General features: G+C 46.7%; 1 protein-coding gene across 1 annotated transcript in view; it reads left to right on the forward strand.

The window, feature by feature from the left end:
- Nucleotides 1-1,626: 1,626 nt before the first annotated feature.
- Nucleotides 1,627-21,597, forward strand: part of DEGS1 (delta 4-desaturase, sphingolipid 1) — an 86,799-nt gene continuing 66,828 nt past the window's right edge. Inside the window, exon 1 of the mRNA XM_078649846.1 lies at nt 1,627-2,042. Coding sequence (XP_078505972.1) covers nt 1,961-2,042 — 82 coding nt within the window. The 5' untranslated portion in view covers nt 1,627-1,960. The remainder of the gene's footprint in view (nt 2,043-21,597) is intronic.

The following is a 21,597-nucleotide window of genomic DNA, read 5'->3' on the forward strand; positions in this document are numbered from 1 at the left end:
CTTGCACTGACCCGCCGGAAACGAACAGTCCTCCCCGCTCCATTACTGAAACAAGATGGGGGCCTCCTGCAAAAGAAAAAAAAAAAAGATTTAAAACAAAACAAAAACATTAGGCAAATAAAGCATCGCTTACCTTACTTGCACTGACCCGCTGGAAACACACAGTCCTCCCCGCTCCGTTACTGAAACAAGATGGGGGCCGTCTGCAAAAGAAAAAAAAAGCATTAGACCAAAACGAAAACATTAGGCAATTAAAGCATTGCAAGTAAACATAGCTTACCTTACTTGCACTGACCTGACGAAAACGCACAGTCCTACCCGCTCCGTTACTGAAACAAGATGGGGGCCGCCTGCAAAAGAAAAAAAAGCATTAGAACAAAACAAAAACATTAGGCAAATAAAGCATCGCTTACCTTACTTGCACTGACCCGCCGGAAGCATACAGTCCTTCCCGCTCCTTTACTGAAACAAGATGGGGGCCACTTGCATTAAAAAAAAGCATTAGAACAAAACAAAAACATTAGGCAAATAAAGCATCACAAGTAAACGTCGCTTACCTTACTTGCACTGACCCGCTGGAAGCGCACAGTGCTCCCGCTCCCTGCTACTGAAACAAGATGAGGTCTGCCTGCAAAAGAAAAAAAAAAGCATTAGAATAAGGCAGAGCAAAAGGCAAACGCGGTCCCGAAAGTGAAAGAGGACCTATAAAGATAAGAAACCTTTTGCAACGTACGGAAAGCAGGCGAGCCCTTCCAAGTGGGGCATCTGAAAAAGCCAAAAGTATACGTCATAAAAAGCTCTTTTCCAATGGCTGGCTACCGTTTAGTATAAACGGTGACGCCAGCCAATGGAAAAGAGGGGTGGGGCGTAAAGCCCTTTACTCAAAATCATTAAATCTCGCCGAGCGCGCTACACATGTGCGCAGCAACGCTAGCCGAGACCTACAAACGTTGTCATTTACATCGCTGAAAGCTCTCTAACACAAATGTGAGACCGATTGCATTGCAAATGCTTGTTTCAAGTAAAACCAAATCACCCACTCCCTCCATGTTTCATCGATCTGCCGCACCCCTAGCCATTGAATTGGATAGTTTTGTAACTCCTGCCAGGGCCACTGTTTATGCGCCCCAAAAGCAACCAGATCACTTGCTTTCTAATTCAGCACTCCCTCTCCTGTGAGGTCACTGCTGTGCCTTGTGCCTGCAGGTTGAAGAAAACCTGGCTGGGCTGGCACTTGCACAGTACCACAGCTGCTAAGTTCACTATAATTTATCCAAAAGTTTCACCACACTGCCTTTGAGTAGTGATTTATTTTCAGCTGCTCTGTGTTTATTTCCCAATTCTTGCCTCTCCCCAGAGGGTGGCAGGGCAACTGTCTTTTGCCCAATACACCAATCGCCCCTGAATGTCACCTGACTTCTTAACCTACACAATATTATTCCACAGTTCTGTCCGTCAATACAAACATACATTCGTATTACCCTATGCAACAGCATTCCTTTTAAACCAGACCTATTGACATTGCTTGTTTAACATGAGGCAAACCAACACATAAAGTAGTCAGGTAGCCAGACTTAAAAAAAAAAAAAAAGCTTCGAGAGTGAAGTGTGGAATTCATGAGCGAATAAACAGCGGATACACGTAATGCAATAGGGGACGCGCGAGATGAGCAGTGAATAGCAGCAGTGCAGACCGGGAACGGAGGAGACAAGCAGTCTGTGGATCAGTGCGAGGCGGGAGAAGACCTTGAAGAAGCCGAGGGAGGAGGAGGCGGCGTAGACTTACAGCCTGCAGGGAAGGGGGAGAGGAAGAGGAGGAGGAGGGGGCCAGAGGGAGGAGGCAGCCGCGTGTCATTGCGGGGGAGGAGTTCGAAAAGAAGAGGAGGACGGAGGAGGCTGCTGCGGAGAGCGCGACACCCGGCCGACTGCAGAGGCGGCAGCAGCAGCAGCGCAGCTCCGCCATGGGGAACCGTGTGGCCCGGGAGGACTTCGAGTGGGTGTACACCGACCAGCCGCACGCGGACCGGCGCCGGGAGATCCTGGGTGAGTGCCGCCCTCCGGGGCCTGGGGAGGCAGGAGGTGCCCGCGCACGACCCCACCCCGGGGTTGGGACGGGCCCCGAAGCCAAATTGGAAGCTTGGGCTCTGCACACAGATGTGCAGCCGCACCCAAAGTAAACCGCAAGCTCTCGAAGCGCCTGTGGATTCTAGGAACTGCAATGCTTGTTTTTTTTCTTTCTCTGAGCGCCTGCTGGATCTCCTGCGATTTGGAAGTTGTGCAACATTTGTGTCTCTTGCTTTCATGTGGGTCTCTCGCGTTTTTAACGTGAATGACTTTGCAGCTACATGTTGTTGTCACAGCCTCTTCTTTTCCACGGTGTCACATTGAATGATCCTGCCTCTCTTGCTCGGTTGTCACGTGCGCTCCCTCGTGGAGTCTGTCACACTACACTGCCTGTGCTGTGACTGACGCCCTATTCCTGTCATTCACATCTTCTTGTGTTTACAGGCCGGGTTCGAGCCTCGGCTCAGCATCCTGTGACTCTGGGCAAAATCACTTAATCTCCCGGTGCCCCTACCAACAGTGAATGTGTCCTTGTGTAATTGTAGTATGCTGCTCAGCCAGGATGTGTGTATTTTTCATGTTGAAGTTTCGAATGTTGGTATGATTGAGTCAGTTGCTGAATGGGTTGAGCAGAGCACAGACTGCTCCTGGTGGGGCTTTCCTTGATTAATACTAAAATAAATACCATCTACGCATTTGCAAAGAATGGACAACCCACGTTTATTTCCATTACAGTAATGTAACTGGTGTTCATATAAAGCGCTCCAATACCTTCGGATCGCGGTATATAAAACTGCAACCCCCATAAAAAAAACACCCCCTTCTGCAAGCTCGCCGTTTCCATGTTGTCACAGTCTCTCCTTCATGTGTTGGTCCCAATGTGTCACATATCGCCTACATTCACAGCCTCCCTATCCCCTGCAGACACGTTTTCTTGATTTTCTCCCAGACCCACCCCACCGTCAGATCCTCCCCCCCCCCCCCCCTCCCCGCTTTTATTTTTTTGAACCCCCGTCACGTTTCCTCATGTTGTCCGGCGGCCTCCCACCCGTATGCTGTCACATGGACCCACTTGTTGTCAAAGCCCCCCGCCCTCCTCGCTCGCCGTCGGGCGGTGCTGGGCCTCTGCACGTCCCTGCCCAGGTCTGCCGCTTGTCTCTGATTGTAATCTCTCTAGACTGCCTCGGGAGAGCAAAATAAACAAGGCGGCGTGAGGCCCTGCTGTTGGGGCTGGCACCGGCTGCGGCTACCTACCCCCGGGCTGAGCCGCTGCCCAGAGACGGCTTATCGGTCAACCCGTGCCGGCCATATCCTATCCCCTGGCCAGCGGTAGCCCCTGTCACCGGGGCCTCGGCGGGGCCCGCCAGTGGGTCCGTTAGCTTCAGATGTTTGTAAAATGGCGGCGCCCTGAGGGGCTGCGCCTGCGGGAATCCCCCTCTCCGCTGCGCGGATAGTTATGTAAATAAACTTGATATTCTATTCTGTAATCTGGTGTATTATCATTTGTAAAATGCGGGCATATGTCTCTCTTACTGCTGCTAGACGATGGCGTGACTGCGGGTGGCAGTTTTTTTTTTTTTTAGTCTGTCACGAGCGTCCTTGGCTGCGTTCCCTTTTCTCCTTCCTCACAGGGCGGTTTCCGTTAGATTAGCAGCCCACTCCCTTCCGGCTGGAGCTTGTATTCGTTAAACTGAGTCGCATCTGTGTGCGTATAACGGCCACAGCGGAGATATTTCTCAAGGCAGTGCGAGTTTCTTTTAGAGGGTCAAAGTGGTTTTCAGAATCCTTCCCCCGAGTAGGCATTTGGCCACAGACCGGCTATTTGGAGGCATATAGAATCCTCCCAACTGACTTAAGCAATGTTTTTTTACTTTTCAACTTCCAGACATTTATTGTTTGTCTGAATTTGGCGCACCAAGCTTTGTAAATCCCTGAAAAGAGAGCGGTCTGTTAGGGCCTTGCTCTTTATTGCAATTCTGCACACCTTGATATTGAGCAAGCCCCCTGTTTCATCGTCCTGTTTTAACTTCTTTTTACTTTCTTAAACGCACCTTAAAAAGCATTTGCACTTTTTGTGGCCCAACACTGTATTTTTGCACTAAAATATGGAGTCTGTTTTGAATGCCATAAGGACATGCATATTAAGACTGGTTACTTGACAGGTTGTCTTTACTATTGCACATTTCTTTTTAATCTCCTATGACACTTTGTATGCTTTGTGAGGATGTTTTAATGTGTCTTTTATATATTGTGTACTTTTTATGATATTGAAGATCGAGATAAAGTTATTAGAAATACTTCCTCATACAATCCTTGGGCTCTGCAAAGTACACAGAGCAGTGGTCACCTATTCCAGTTTCAGTTGTGATTCTGCGAATGTGTGTGAGTAGTCAGACTCTGTAAATTTTTATTTACGTGTTTAGGCCACACCGTAATTATAGGGGCCACACCCATTTTAGGGACCACCCTCACACACATTTTTCATCCCTAATACATCCCTGAATAGGCCTTTTGCCTTTCCAGTGTAGGCTGGTCACCCAGAGAGAATGGGGCTCCAACCTGTTAATGGAGCCTGCCGACCACATTACTTCTAGGTGAGACTCCAGCATGCCCACCAACTAAGAGAAGACTACCGCCTTCCTACTCCTGTAGTTCTTCCCTGCGGTGAGGGTTCAGCCTTCCCTTCAACTAAAAAACTGTCGCGGCCGGCATGACTCGCATGTGTGGGGTAGAGGGGAGGGGGTCGTGCGGGGGGGGGGGGGTTAATGTAATAAAATAAGTTTAAAAAAAAATCTATGCTCTGGTCCGCGTCACATCTCCTGCTCTCTCTCTGCTCACAGGAAGCAGAAGCTGGCAGCCTCCCTCTCCCCTAAGCCAATCACAACGCTGCAATGGCAGCATTGTGATTGGCTAGGACACCGTCCGTACAGGTATCTATGGGAAGGCCGTTTTTTCTTCATGCAAACGGGTGAGTGCTTATGACTGGTTTTGTCGGCCCTGGGGCCAACCAAAGAGTCAGCACCTATAACATTGGACTAGCCACTCCTTCCCAATCCACCCACCCCCAACCAAACCCTTCTTCTGCTTTCTCGCTGTGAGAGAAGCAGAAACATAAAATGGTATTTTTACCATTTTATGTTTCTGCTTTTCCCACTGCGAGAAAGCAGTGGGGCGACGCCCCTCCGCCACGCTTAAAAGAGGACACTATCCTACCCTCAGACAGAGAATAAAGCTCCAGCTTGTCTACTACCCCTGTACTACTTCTGTGAGGTAAGGATCCAGTCTGCATTCTCCCGCACTCCCTCCTTAAAGAGTGGTGGGAAAAGAACGTGAAGTCTCTCCGCTATTGTGACATAATGTCACGGACGTGAAGATTTTAACAACCCTTTTTTATTGGAAACGCTAGTAGCAAAGTCAATGAACACAATACAAGAAAGCACATCCTGACTAAACATGGAAGCTTGGATAGCCAAAAACGTTCAACTGGCTAACTGAACATAGTGGGCATTCAGTAGTACATTAACTTATTTATTTATTAAGGAGTTTTATATAGCGCTGGCCGGACCCGAGGGTATCGGAGCGCTATACAACATTTTTATTGCAAGAGCCACACAATAAAGAAGTAGTATACATACTGGTTTGGAAGTCCCAGCATGCTGAGTCGCATTAAGGTAAGGAATTCCTGAAATAACCTTGTTGAGTGCATGTTGTCTTGGGCTGAACCTCTTTCAGGGAGGAGGGGACGAGGCAAGGGTTGGGCGCGGGGAGGAGGTAGGTCTTTATGAGACAGTGTCTGGGTGCTGCAAAGTGCAGGTTTGTGCGCTGCGGTGGCGGCTGTCGGTTCGGGAGGGAACGATTGAGGAAGAGGTCTTTTTAGGTGTTTTTTGAATTTCATGAAGGAAGGGATAGTCCTGATATCCGCTGGGATGGAGTTCCAGATTTTGGGCGTGTTTCCGGCGAAGGACTGAACAGCGTTTTTTTGTTTACACATTTTCATAGGGATGAGTTGTAGGGTGTTGGAGCTCCTGAGTTTCCTTGTCTGACCGGCCTTCTTTAGTTTGGAGGCCAGGTAGTCTGGTTTCCCTGTGTGCAGGGCTTTGTGCGTGAGGCAGGCCATTCTGAAGCTGGCACGCATTTCGACTGGGCGACATTTTAGTTCTCTGAGTGCGGGTGAGATGTGATCATATTCCTTAACTCCGGTGACCATTCTGGCTGCTGCATTGAGTTGTTTTGAGGGGAGCTAGGTGGGATTTTTCTGTGCCAGTGAGGACTGCATTCCCATAGTCGAGTCTAGATAGCACCAGTGATTGAGTGGCTTGTTTGAGGTCCTTGGCATGATGAAGGGTTTTATTTTGTTGAGAAGCTTCAGATTGAGGAAGGCACTCTTTGCGGAGTTCTTACTGTGTTTGGCCAGGTCAAGTTTTGGGTCTAGGGTGATTCCTAATGATTTTACGGAGTTAGCTAGAGTGAGATTGCCGTTGAGAGCATCGATTGCTTTTAGCCATTCTGCTATTTGAGGGTTCTCTTCTTTATTGGAGATGATGAGGATTTCTGTTTTAGGTGGTTTATTGATAGCCAGTGTTGGATTTCTTTTAGAGTGTCGTTGAGTCTCTGAATGTCGTCAATGGAGGAGGTTTCCAGATAGATCTGGGTGTCATCTGCATATAGGTGGAAGGGGATGTTGGGGTTTTTGAGTAGGATGGTGAGGAGTTCCATGTATATGTTGAACAGTTGTGGGCAGAGCACTGAACCTTGGGGGACATCCCTGCTGACGGGGTGTAGGTCGGACGTAAAGTTTTAGATTTTTATCCTTTGGGAGCGGTGTGTAAGAAGGAGGAGAACCAGTGAAGGACCACCTCATCTACTCCAACCCTTTCTTGAAGAGCCTTAATGAGTAGATTGTGATAAATAGTGTCAAAGGCTGCAGATCAGGAGAATGAGTAGGCATCATAGGTCAGTATTGAGAGACTTGTGGATATCGTCCACGACGTTAAGGATCGCGGTCTCGCTGCTATAGCCTTTTTTGAAGCCCGATTGGTGGGGATCTAGAAGGTTGATGCTGTCCATGTGCTGAGTCAGTTGTAGGATAACACACCTTTCAATGATTTTGGATATGAGGGGGAGATTGGAGACAGGTCTGAAGTTGTTCTGATCGATGGTGTAGGGGCCTGGTTTTTTCAGTAACTGAGTGACTTGGCCAACTTTGAGGCAGGTCTGGTATGACACCGGTTCTCAAGGGGCTGTTCATGATCATGCACCAGAGAGGGGCTAGGGAGAGTTTCAGCCTTTTGGTCAATTGGTTAATTAACTCATAGAAGTACCAGTGACATTTCATCCCTTGTATAAATAATCCTTACGGAGAGAGCACTTCCTCTTTATTTGCACTTTAAGGCTAGATAACAGTACCAGTGAACAACAAGCAATGAGCAAAAACACAGCAACTATTGATTGTTCTCCCGAATCCCGAAAACATCCTCCCACGATTATTCACCTGTGCATTGTCCCTAACTGTATCCAGAAGCTTTTTATTGCACTGCATGTAAGAAAGAACATACCAAAGAGAGACGCATGGTGCGATAATCTTTGCCACAGTGTATTTAATAGAATCTAAACCACCAGTGACCGTAGTGGGGAGATTTTATTTATTTATTTTGAAAGTTTTATATAGCGCGCACAAGATCTTTGCAGATATCAGAGCGCTTTACATAGAAGGGGTACATGAGGGAGCATAGTCAGACAGATAAATCAATAGAACAAACAGTACAAATAGGTGGCTGCAAAGCCAATCATGTAAGTAATAAGACAGCTAATACAAATAAGCAAAGGGGTCAAACATGTGGTACAGATCAGTACAGAGTATTAACAGAGTTCGAGATAATAGTTCAAGTGTATTTAGCCATGAGGATAGCTTGTACTTCATTTTTAGGTTTTGCTGGAGGGCGGAGCTCTTAGCTCCGCCTCCAGAGAAATCTCTTGATTTCCAGTAAGGAGAATGGAATACGCCCCCCTGTCCCATTGGCTAGCTCCATAAATGGAGGCTAGCCATTGGAACAGAGATCTGTCCGTCAAGGCCGGACCAGATTCGGGGGCGTTCCCGAGATTTTTTCCCAGGGCGGAGTTACGTTTTTTCCCGTTCACTCCCCTTTCACTGATGCGCTGTCCATTTCCGCCCCCCCCTCGCTGTCCTGTGCACTGTTTCCCGCCGTCCGTGTCCTCTCCCGCCCCCTCCCGCCGTCCGTGTCCTCTCCCGCCCCCTCCCGCCGTCCGTGTCCACTCCCGCCCCCTCCCGCCGTCCGTGTCCACTCCCGCCCCCTCCCGCCGTCCGTGTCCACTCCCGCCCCGATTGATGGTTATCTAGAGCCGGTGCCCACCCGGCATTTGCCCGTAAAAATCAGCCCCCGCCTGCCTACCTAAGGAGAAGGGCCGCTGCGCTGCCCGCAGCGACCCGGAAGTGGTTGGCCGGCCGGCCAATCCCAGCGCGGCCGGCCGGAAGTGCCCGCCCCCGCAGCCCGGGGGGGAAGAAAGAAGCATGGCGGCCGGTTTGCAGGGCTCCCGTGATGCGAGGGAGCCCTGCTGCATCTAGGAGAGCCCAGGAGGAGAGGAACCCCGCCCGCGGCCCCAAAGCGACCGCCGGAGGAGTGCTGCAGGGAGCAAGGCTCCCGTGTGAGGAGGAGAGCCCCGCCCGCCAGAAGACAGTCGGTGAGTGCGGGTGCATACGTTTTTATAGACAATAATGTGTATTCCAGTGGCCAATCCTACATCTTGTTTCATACATACACGGAGGATCCAAAATGGATTCCTGTCCCCACACTCCATGGTCATCATAACCCACATACGTAACATTTACAGTGTGCAAGCGCACTTCATACATACCCAGAGCCCCTTTACATAACCGTCAACTAACCACATATTAAAAGACAGTGCTTCAGGTTACAGTTCCTAATCCAATTTAAACAGATTTTACAGTGTGTGACATTCCATTTGAGAGGCTCACCACACATCAGAAGCTAAAATACCAGAGGTCAGCAATCAAACACCTGGGAGTGTTCACGGGCTAGATCCCATTTTCTTTACATGTCCCATTCCTCCAAATTAGCATCTCTAAAAGTAATAATGTATTGCTATCACTGTGTTGCACAGGCCTCCTTCAGTGCTGCAGTTCCGGCTACCCCATCACCATAGAGACAAATGATGGTCCCTCACAGGCACTTCTACACAGCTCATTTTACACCGTCCAGTGCTGTGCAAGAGACAAAGCAACGAGCCACTTGAGGCCTGCTCTTGCTTCACCGCCTGTCATCCTCCCACGCAGGAAGTGGTTAATGCTGGACGTTGTCTTTTCCCTCAGGGTCATGCTTTTATTTCCATTTCACACTAAAACAACCAGAGTTCCATTCTAAAAACAAGCATTTACAATGCAAAGGTTTCGCCTTTGGAAAAGTTTGAGCTATTGGCATTGTAAATGACAAAATTTGTATTTATGTGTTGGTTTTGAAAACAGATAAATAAATGGCATTGTCTTTTACATTGCTAATAGCTCTAACTTTTCCAAAGGCGAAACCGTTGCATTGTAAATGCTTGTTAAAGAGTGTAGTGGAAGAGATAAGCCTGGTTTCGGGAGGGAGCGAGTTCCAGATCCTAGGGGCCATTCCTGAGAAGGAGCGCTTATATGTTTTTTCCTTCCGGAATCTTCGAGGTTTCAGCAGAAGATTGTTTGTGCCTCTAGTGATTCTAGCTCCGCCAGAGATTGTCAGCTTCTGAGCGAGGTAGCCGGGTGAGTTTAGGTGTACCGCCTTGTGTGTCATGCAGGCGATTTTCAGATGTATTCTGGCTTCAAAAGGCAGCCAGTTCAGGGATTTCAAGTCAGGGGTAATATGGGAGTGCTTTTTTGACCCATTGATGAGTCTCGCTGCAGCGTTTAGAGAAGCTCTTAGGGGTGCGGTTGTAGTTAGGGGGAGTCCGCAGAGGGCGATGCTGCCGTATTCTATTCGAGGGAGGACTAGTGCTTGTACTGCGGTTTGGAAGTCTTTGGCTGGGAGGAAGGGTTTAAGTTTCCTCAATGTATTGATTTGGAAGTTCGCTCCCTTTGTTGCCTTGCTGATATGTTGCTGCATGTTGAGATTGGTGTTGAGTGTTATGCCTAAAGATTTTGCTGAGTCCACGATGGTGGGTTGGACATTGAGTGCGGTTAGGTGTTTAAGCCAAATTTGAGTGGTGGAGATCTTCGCTGCAGGTGAGATCAGAAGGAACTCTGTTTTCAGGGCATTGAGTTTGAGATAATTATCGGCAAGCCAGGATTGGGTGCCTCTGATCGTTGAGTTCAGGAGCAGGATGTCTTTGGGGGATTGTAATTTGAGATAAAGTTGGGTGTCATCGGCGTGCATGTGAAAGTGTACATTGGATGCTTGTAGCAAGGTGGTCAGAGGTTCCATAACTAGGTTGAACGGAGTTGGGGATAGAGAGGATCCTTGGGGGACGCCTAGCGTTACAGGTATTGGCGAGGACATCAGGTTGTTGCTCTTGAATTTCTGAGACCTGTTGTGAAGAAAGGAAGTGAACCACTTGAGAACAGTTCCAGATAAACCCATTCTTGTGTTTAGTAGTTCAAGTAAATTCTCATGTTTAACGGTGTCGAATGCTGAAGAGAGATCAAGCAGGATGAGGAGGCAGGTGTCGTTTTGGTCTAGCATTTGAAGTGCGTCGTCAATTATGTGAGTCATAGCAGTTTCTGTACTGTGTCCTGCTCGGAAGCCTGACTGGTGAGGATTGAGGAGATCAAATTGTTCAATGTGTTTAGTCAATTGTAGTTGTGCGCATTTTTCCAGCAGTTTGGCGAGAGTGGGAATATTGGTAATGGGACGGTAATTGTTGAGATCAGAGGGGTCGGCTGTAGGTTTCTTTAGAAGAGGTGTGACTTGTCCAACTTTGAGAGAGTCAGGTATGCTTCCTTGTTGGAGAGAGCTGTTGATAATTTTAGTCCAGAGAGGGAGAAGCAAAGGGGTAAAGTCTTTTACTGCGGTAGCAGGAAGGGGGTCCGTGAGGTGATTGGATGGTTTCAGGGTGCTGAGCAGTTTGCCAATTTCTTCTTCCGAGTATGTGCCAAAGGTTGACCATGTAGCATTGTTTTTTGGTTCAATGGGTGCTAAGCACTGGGGTTTGGAGTAGAGGCTTGCGTCAATGAGGAGATCGCTCTTTATGTTGTCCGTTTTTTGGATAAAGAAAGCAGCGAAGTCTTCACAGGAGGGTGCTTCACGCCCAGTGTTGAGTGGTTGGGGTTGATCCTTGGATTGTGATCTGATTAGCTCAAACAGTTTTCTCGGGCGGTTTTTTGCTTGGTCGAGCTGGAGGCTGAAGAAATCTGATTTTGAGCGTTTTATTTTCCTGAAGTAGGCGTTTCTCTTTTTCTTCAGAGCTTTTAGGTGCAGTGCAGAGGGAGCTGATCTCCAGGTGCGTTCTGCCATTCGCATGTCTCGTCTATCCTCATTGAGACTCCCGTCGTACCATGGATTGGAGATTTTAGTAGAGACTCTTTTTAGCTGCATAGATGCAGCCTCATTAATTATTGAGGTCATAGCGTTGAGATAGTGGTCAGTCAGGGTTTGAACGTCCGTAGCGCCTGTCGGTGGGAGTAGGAGATTGCGACTGTTGGGGGGCAAAGAGCCTGGGTTGAGTTTTTTCATGTCTCTTTTCCAGACTTTGGGCTTGGCGGGTTGAGCCGGGTTAACTTTAACTTTTTCATTGATGAAGAATGTGACAATATGATGATCTGACCAGTCACAGGGTTGGATGGACTCGAGTTGGATAGAGTCCTCTTTGGAGATGATCAGGTCGAGGATAGATCCTTTCTCGTGGGTCGGGCTGTTGCATATTTGGGTGAGGTTAAGGGCATCGAGGACATTTTTAAGACTATTTACCACCGCGTCATTGCGATCGTTCCAGTGGAGGTTGAAGTCACCAAGGTATATTTGGGTGAGCTGCCGTCCGGAATTGGTTGAGATCATATCCATAATTTGTTGGGAAAAAGTGAGGTTGTCCCTGGGTGGGTGGTAAATGCTGTGAAGAGAGCATATCGGTTTGCCCTCACTAATAATGTCGAGGCAGATGTATTCCCAGGATGTTGGGGATGGTAGGGAGGTGGAATTGACTTTCAGAACAGAGAGGTTGTTCCTGTAGATGCATGCGATTCCACCACCTATTTTGCCTGATCTGTCGAGCCTGATAATGTGGTAGTTGGGAGGAACCAGAATGTCCATTATAGGTGACGAAGATTCAGTTAGCCAGGTTTCAGTCAGGATGATTAGGTCAAGGTCCAGCGATAAGAGGAGATCAGCAATGGCGGCGGAATGTTTCGAGGCCGATCTGCAGTTGAGGAGAGTGCATTTGAGACTGGGTGTGTTGAGGGTGGTAGAGGGTTCTAGAGAGAGAGGGACTTTTCTAAGGTTATTGGGAATGGAGAATCTGCTGTTTAGTGTGGGGGGTCTAAGGGGATTTGAGTGTATCGCGGGAATGGTGAGGTGTGAGGTGGTTGTGTGATTTTGGGGGGCTGGGTCATAGGAGCGGAGAAGGGTGAGTGTGTCGAGGTCAGAAGTAGGGTTGTGGGTGCGACGAGGGCGGTTGTTGCGATTGTGAGCTGGGATTGAGGTCCGGTGTGGAGAGAGTTGAGTGAGAGAGTTAATCGGAAGGGAGGGGGACAAGTTGGGCGGGGAGGTGTAGGTGTGTGAGGGGTTGCAGGGGCGACGAGGGGGATGAGGGCGGTTGCTGCGAATATGAGCAGGGATTGACGCCCGGTGTGGGGCGTGTTGCATGAGGGAGTCAGCCAGAGGGGTAGGGGAATAGTTGGGAGGAGGAGGTGGGTGAGGGGTGTATGGGGTGTGTGGAGAGTAGTTCTTTGATGATGTGTATGTCTTCTTTGATCTGAGTGAGGGTGGCCATGATGTTGTCCATCGTGGGGTAGGTGGTGGAGGTGGGGCTGGCAGTCAAAGGTGAATGACTGACCTGGGAATTCGCGTGCAGGTGGGAGAGTTCTGGTGGGCTGGTGTTCGAGCAGGGCTGTGTTGTTAGTGTACGGGATGGTGTTAGGGAAGAGAGAGGTTTTGGGCGGGAGGGGTGTGGATGAGGTAGGGAGGAGGTTGGTGGTATGAGTGAGGGCATTGATGGTAGGCGGGGGGATCAAGGTGTAGGCTGGGAGACTGATAGTAGTGGTGGGGGTGCAGGAAGGGTAATGGGGCTGAGAGTAGGAGGGGAAATGGGATAGGAGATGGTCCTGTTGTGGGGAGGGGGAGTTAAATTAAGAGAGGAGGTGTGTTCTGCGTAGTTAGTTAGAGGGTAATGGGGACTGAGAATGGGGGGGGATAAAGGGAGGGATTTGTCGACGTGCGCGTCGTTCTGGTGCAGAACTGGGTTAGGTGTGTTGTGGGTGGGAGCTGTGCTGTCAGGGGTGAGAGGAGTGTTAATGACAGCTGTAGGTGTGAGAGGAGTGTTGATGGTATGTGTGGAGGTCCGAGGGTTGGTAGAAGGGGTGGGGGTGTGAGTGGTGGAGCGATTTTATATTCGGTCATAAGAATGGTGGCTCAATTATGACTTTTTAAACGGCTAACTACAGTATGCCATGAAGCCTGGGCAATAGGCTTAAAATAATACATTTTAATAGTTGACTCCTTAGACCAGTCTGCTGCTTTCACAGTACCATTTGAGCATCCTAAAGATAATCAAACCTTGAATGTCATTGCCCCTCCTACAAGAATGTGCTCCAAAAACAGAGGGAGCTATTCCAGCCTTCCCCATAATCCATTTCACTCGTCTGACCATGGTAGAGGAAATGAAAGCGAGTAAATGCTTTTTCAAATAGATATTTAACAGTTGTATAGCTGAAGGAGGATGGAAAGCAGCAGTCTGGAATTCATACATTTTCCGTTCCATTTCAGCCCCGCCCCTGCTTTCTAAGGGATAGAAGGGGGTAAACCTCCTTCCACTGTCCCCAACAAGGATCAATCGCCTCCTCTGGAAGCGTGTAATGGCGTATTAAAGTCTGAAAGCTGATAGAGGGAGCTCTACCTTTGCAGGTTCTGGCAAAAACACAATTAGTTCAACACCTTTCTCAAATTCTGCTGGGCTTTCTCTAGTAAAGCAAAAGTGTGCACAGATCTAGTGATATCCTGAACAAGCTATTCACTGAAAATATGCTCAACTGCTACTCCAAACTTCTTCTCTACCACCAGTTAAATTGAGATCAATGTGCATGAATAATATCTTTCTGCGTTTTGCTGAAATAGATTCATTTGCATCCGAGGATGCAAATTGATATTTGTATCCACCCTCTTTCGACGGGAAGGTCCAAAGGTCATTGGCTGCAGCAGCTCCTCTGTGATTCCCATGATCTGAGTCAGCAGACCCAATAAATATAGAAGCTTATCCTGGCAGACTTAAAAGGCTTTATCCGTCTCTTTTTCGGTTCCTTTCTCTAATGAGAAGGTGCCATGTTATTATGATCCTTCGGAGATGCCTCGTGTATATATGCACTTAAAGTAAGCCTTTTCTTCCTTCCCCACTAACGCAAGGGGAAGCTACATCCCAGTGTGATTTTTCCTGAGCGTTTCTATAAGGAGCTTTTCCCCCTCTTATCCCAGAGGAGACTATCCTGCAACCCTTACTCCACTCCATGCCATCTCCAGAGGCTGGTGACCTTTTACAAAGTTAACGTGCAAGCACTAGAGTTTAATTGCGCTAAATCCAAGTGACTTGGTCAACAATAACTGCTCCTACACATGGAAAGCTGAAGCACAGTGTGCGTTTTACAGCACAATTTTCCAGACAGAAAGTTGATTTTACACACCAATGTGGGGACTTGTCAAATCTTACAAAACGTCTTGGTCTATCTAGTGAGCACCGTTCTTGTGTGGATGTTTGATCTTTTTCTTTGCTTTTTAACTATTCAAGAAAACATAATTTGGCTGGATTGGTGCATTATGATGTTCTTACACATGGTAAAATTGAAAAATGTTACACGGAATTCGAAGCCTAAGGGGTTAGACGAGAGCTACCCTTTATGGAAGATGCATCTTAGTGGCCCTCAGCACAACTACACCTCAAGTTAATATCTTGTTAGTTTAAAATGCAGACATGTATATATTTATTTTTTGCATTTTTTTTCTGTTGTAATTTTTCTGTTGACACAAGCACTTAAGAAATGGGTGCTCTTTTTACACAAAGTAGTGGTTTCATTGTGCTTTATAGTTTTCAACATACAGCTACAAAACATGGCATTCTGAAGGCAGTTCTAAACATGTGCAGAAGGCATGTTGTGTTTGCGTGCATGCAGTAAGCTAGGTTTCAAAAGAATTGCTACATATAGAACATGAAAGCACAAATTAGTTCATATCTATTGCACTTCATAATGTGTTAAGGCTCTTTCACCAACTGTGAAGGGCAGGCACTTGCATGCTATTTGAGAAGGCCCTAGGCAATTGAATAGGGATTGTAACCCGATTTAGTTTTAGGTCTGACATTAGAATACCAAGATATTTTGATTTTAATAAAAATATATATACTTATTCACACTTGCATATAGGGTCTTTCGGTCATCCCTCTTCATCCACTGACCTGTTGCAGTTTTGTTTAGGAAATGGGTCGGACCACTTCTACCTTAGATTCCTTTTTGCGCGCCAGTGACTGGACTCTGTCCAAGTACACTGTCATCATCCACACATAAAATAGTCCTCTTTAATTTCAGGGACTGGTGGGGCATGCCCTTTTTTAGAAGCAAAAATAAATACATAAAATCCTTTAATTTTCTTGAGACCCCAGCAAAAAGATGGCGTGCAGTCAATATGTCCCCTCAGGGCACTTCTAGAGAGGGGGGCACAGGGGCCCTCCAGACATCCCCCTGAAGGCGTGCGGCACCCTCCTGTAGGTTGACTCCTTTCTTCCTCATCGGAGGCCTATCTGCCTCCATTGAATAAAAGAGACTTCGTTTCAGATTACGACCCGTCTTTCACCAATGCTCTCTCCTCAGCACAGGCGTGGCACAAATAGGAACATTGTGCCTTCTCGTACATTATGAAAGTAAGAATTCTTAGGTAGTAGGTATAGAGAGATCATCTGGGTCCTGTGTACAAACTGTTTGTTCTTTGAAGGCCCTTTTGAAACACTGAAATTGTGAGACCTGTTTGTGGGTGGGAAGGACAGTCTAGATTTAAAAATTTTCCAGAAACTGATTGTTCTCTGGTATTTATTTTATGCATCCAAATTCAACGGTGTCCATATGAGATATTTGCTCTCACTCGGGATTTTGAGCATTTTGCAAGGCAACTGGGGGAGTACAAGTGAAGGGACTTGTATGTATTACATGATTTTTTTTGTTTATTCCGATTCTAGTGGGAGCCACTTCATGCAAGAAGAACTTCAGTGATGTTATTGAATTTCTTTGTAGCAGATATGAGGTGGGCTGTAGAGTGGAAAACCATAATGAGATGTCAGGCGTTTACTTTGCATGGCCCATTATTATAACATTGCATACATTATGTCAATTTGCAAAAACTACTAGTTATTGCGCTGCAGAAGTTTAAAGGTCCGATTTGGATACTGAAATCCCTTGATGGTTTTAACTGGATTCTAGCAATTCTGGCGTTTCAGTTTTTAGTTTGTCTCTTAACTTTTTCTGTAATGACTACTTATGTTCAATGAAAATTATTGCGAACTACTAATATTAGTTAGAGGCCACCCTATGCAAAAGTACCTGCATTATCACCTCGGTGAATCTTGGAGTGTTGTAATCAATAACATAACAAAGGCTTTATCAGTTGGGAATACTTAACATAGGTAATACATAACAGCCATAGCTGCATTGCTCCTGGCGTCAAGGTAATAATATTGGTAATAAGTCTTCAATGCCACACGATTTAATCACTCAATTATCCGCTTTACAGTATTTTGGTAAGTCAACCCTTTTCACCAAACATTTTATAAGTTGTGAAAAAAGACACATTTGTGTCTCAAATGCAGAGTTTTACATCTTGGTAAAAATTATATTAATTTAGCCAAGCAAAAGATTATAATTTAGCAGGCTGATCTGCTCACATGTGAGCTACTAAACGGTAGTTGGGGAATAATCAGTAGTTCACAAGTTACTCAATGGGGAAGCCTGTGTTAGACCATGAAGTCTAAGATGAAACCCAGGATTTTGCTGGCATGACCACCTTAGGTTAAATATCAATAGATATTAGTTTCTCAGAGCATTCGGATTTTTGTGTTCTAATTTGGCGAGAGGGGCAATAGTTCTGTCACAAGTTAATATCTTGTGTTCGATCCTTGCTTAAGATAAAGTTTAAAATATACAGTTCCAGTAATACGTGAAAGGAGATAATGTTCCAAAATGAGACTCTGACCAAAGCAGACTAGAATACCTGTTAGTCTCTTTGCCACACTGTTGTAGTGATTTGCTCTCAAAATTGTTCTGTCTATCCCTTCTCACCAACTGCCTTGGCGGGAATCCCCTAGCGAGTTTCAAAGGACTCAACTGGTGGAACTTCAGTGGCATTCAGTCCTCATCCAGATACCTAGCTAGTTGTGTCTGCAAGTGCTAGACCCTACAGACCTGTGGAGCTCTTTCATTGTTAAAGGGATCCTTAAGTTAAAGTTGTCTGTGTCCGAACAAAATCTTATTGTTAGGGGCATCTTGTAACAGTTAATAAGCATTTGCAGTGCAATAGGTCTTGCATTACTGAAAGTTTGCGCATATTGGCGTTGCAAATAATGCATCGCCAATAGCTGAAAATCCCGTCATTCATTGTGGTACGACAAATGCAGATTGATAAATGACTTGCTTGCAGTTTGAAACTTTACCTGCCCAATTCAATGTACAGACCTCAAAAAGGCTTTTAAAACAGAGTGTAGAATTAAACTTCGCAGATGACAGCAAAAACTGAGTGTTCGTATTGCAGGGAGGACGATGTTGGGGAACAGAGCGATACCAAAGGGGATGATGGACGGAGCGTTTGAGCAAATCAAACACTCACCCCCAGTCAACTGATCTGGGTTTAATCCATCATCATTCTTTAGCTCACTCCACCACCCCAGTTCAGACATGGCCATATGCAAATCAGTCTGACCCTGTGCCTCATGGGAACAGTCTAGCCCGAACTGCTAAGCCATGTCTTCCCTGGACCGGAAACAAGCATCCTGGGACCGGTTTCAGGTTCATAACCCTCATCAACCAGGCTATCTTGAATCCAGTGGCAAAGTGATGTTTGGGAACAGCTGCCAACTGTGGAACTAGAAAACCAGTTTCGAGTCCTGGCGTATGTGATGTTGAGCAAATCATGTAATATCTCCGTACGTTAAAAAAAAAAAAGAATCCGACATTGTGTAATGTAATCTTGGGGCTCATGTAAATTGCTCCAGTAGTTCACTTTACATAAAACTGCATAATAACGTTGTGGGTATAAGAATCCAGAGAGGCAGACAGCACATCAGTGTTCAGATGCACCCTTCAGGTTTAAGAAGAAAGTGATTACATCACATCACTCAACTCAACACGCACCGACACGCACAAAATGTGCGACTTTTGCTTATCTCTAGAGCACAAGACTGCGACACGTGCAGCTCCTTCTTATCCAAGAAAACTCTCCTCGATCGTCCGGCTCGATGTCGTGAAATGCAAAGCCAGAACATCAAACCCGCTTAACCTCTTCGGTGCAGGATCTGAGCAAGAAGAATTCGATGCACAAGGAGCTGAAAAGGAAGAGGAAGAGCAGCAATTATCGATTCCTAAATCGGACACCGAGATTGAAGAGGACATACCACATGGGTCAAGGTCGCATGAGTTCGGAACACCTCTTGCCCCGAAATCCACCTCGAACGAAGCAAAAGTCTTTGGTTCCACCTCCAGGCCAAGGTCTACACTGAGACGATATTTGACGCCCCGGCTCGGCCCCGAAACCCATTGTCAAGCCTTCTGGCTCTGGATCGAGTCGGCCAAAGTCCGGCACCGAGCCGAAATCTTCGAGCTGAAAGCCGAAGACTGCTTCGGAGCCCAAACCTTACACTCTTAAAGGTCATTCCATCCCGGCACCGAAGTCCTTGGCGCCGAAACCGAAAAATGCTCCTTCAAAGCTGCAGGAACCGATTCTCGACTTAGCATCCCCCAAGCGGATCCGAAACAAAAGGAACTATAGATCAACCCTGAAAACAGGACATCTTCTTTCCAAACTGCCTCATAAACGCAAACCTGATTCAGAGGACATACAATATAAGATTCCTTTAAAGCGAAAAAATGTTGGTACTAACCCTTCTCCTCCTCTTCGACCACGTTACCCTACACCTTCACCACCTTCTCCAGTTTTGGAACACTTACTTCACACCACACAATTCTCCACCCTCGCAGCATGATGATGATGGAAATGGAGATATTCAATTACCTGTAGATCCTTGAAAGGACTACACTATTGATCTATCCACAGATAATGATCCAGACCTTTATCTGCAAAGCCTTCCCCTCCTGACGACAATGTAGGATATTTAAAGTTGCTTGCTAGAGCTGCACAGTATCAGGGGGTACTACTACTCAAAGAATCACTAGAAGATTTCTTGTTCAAAACTTTTAGTACCCACAGATCTAGTAGGACTCTCCCTATGCTCAAAAGCATGATGAAACATGCCAATGACCTTTTCAAAGACCTGTCCGTGTTCACATTCTGACTCCCAGAATAAATAAAAAGTATAAACCTGCTCTCTCTGATCCAGTCTTTATTAAGGGATAGTTACCACTTGACTCACTTGTAACGGGCAGTAAACGGGCTAATTCACAAACCTCGGGAGATTCTCTCTCTTCTCCTACCCCCAAACCCTCCCCCGCCGAACAAGGGGTTAGAATTAATAGACGCTTCTGGCAAACGAATAGCTGCCCAGGTGGTTAATCATTTATTTATTTTATTTATTTATTTATTAGTTTTCTAAAGCGCGACAGCTACCCAAAAAGGGTTTCCCGGCGCTGAGAGACACTAAATTACAGAGCAGGAAGTATAACTCTGGGGTGGCGGCTGGAGCAATTTACTGATTAAAAAGCCACGTTTTGGTTGCTCTGCGAAAGTGGTCGTAGCGAGTTTCCTGACGTAAGTTCAATGGGAGAGTGTTCCATAGTTTAGGACCCAGCAGTGAGAAAGACCTTCCTCCGATCATAGCTTTGCGAACTTTCGGAACGCAAAAGAGGCCTTGAGATGCCGACCTAAGACAGCGAGCCGGCACATAAGCCTGCACAAGGGATTGTAGATATCTGGGGGCATTCCCCCATTTGATTCTGTGCATAAGGCTCAGAGTTTTGAATTTCACGCCGTTTTCAATTTTTAACCAGTGGAGCGCCTTGATGTGTCCAGATATTCTTTCTCTTCTGGGACACTTGCAAAGTAATCTAGCCGCGGCATTTTGGACAAGTTGGAGGCGTCTCTTGACTGTTTGTGTAGATCCCAGGTACAGGACGTTCCCGTAATCTAGTCGGGAGGTGATCAGAGCATTGACCACTGACTTCTGCGTGTCTTCTGGCAACATCCAGATGATTTTTCTGAGCCATCTCAGAATGGTGAAGCAGATGGTAGTGACATTGTTGACTTGTGGCTCCATGGTTAATTTACTGTCAATGATGATACCCAAATTTCGTACTTGGTTTGACGGGGTAGGTAAAAGGCCCATTTCCGAGGGCCAATGTCTAGGGTTCCATGAGTAGTGATCTGGACCGACGACTAGAACCTCCGTCTTGTTGCCATTCAACTTGAGTAGGTTGTTGCTCATCCAAGTTGCAATCTTTCTGAGGCCAATTTGAAGGCAAGAGGGGGCGTCCTGTTCACCTTTCGAAAGTGAGAAAATAATCTGAGAGTCGTCTGCGTATGTAAACATATTTAGACCTGATTCCTCCGCAATCTGGGCAAGAGGGATTACATACAGATTAAAAAGCAGGGGACTCACTACAGATCCCTGAGGGACCCCATAGGGAGAATGATGGGTTTTTGATGTCGAGGTATTGGAAGCAATCTGAAAAGTCCTGTGAGTAAGAAAAGATGCAATCCAATCCAATGCAGTTCCCCTAATGCCCATGGCCGAGAGAGAGGTTAGCAAAATAGGGTGGGAGATGGTGTCAAATGCTGCGCTGAGATCCAAAAGGATCAGCACAGCAGACTCCCCTCGGTCGACCAAAAGGCGAAGATTTTCCGTCACCCCAAGTAATGTAATCTCGGTCGAGAAGCCGGGGCGGAAACCTGATTGGGAAGGATGTAGTAGGTTGTTTTTCTCCGAGTATTTGGCAAGGTGACCGTGGACATGTGTCTCCAGAATTTTAGAGAAGGCAGGTAGCAGTGATATAGGACGGAAGTTTGCCAAGATTTTGGGGTCTGCTGATGTTTTTTTTAGCAGTGGCGAGACCATTGCGTGTTTCCACAAAGATGGAACCCTCGCTGAGGATAGGGATAAGTTTAAGGTCTGACATATCACAGAAAGTTGTGAAGTGTCAAGAAATTTTAATACTGAGATAGGGAGAGGGTCAATCGGG

This window comes from Lissotriton helveticus, chromosome 6 (genome assembly GCF_964261635.1).
Source record: "Lissotriton helveticus chromosome 6, aLisHel1.1, whole genome shotgun sequence".
Classification (NCBI taxonomy): Eukaryota; Metazoa; Chordata; class Amphibia; order Caudata; family Salamandridae; genus Lissotriton; species Lissotriton helveticus.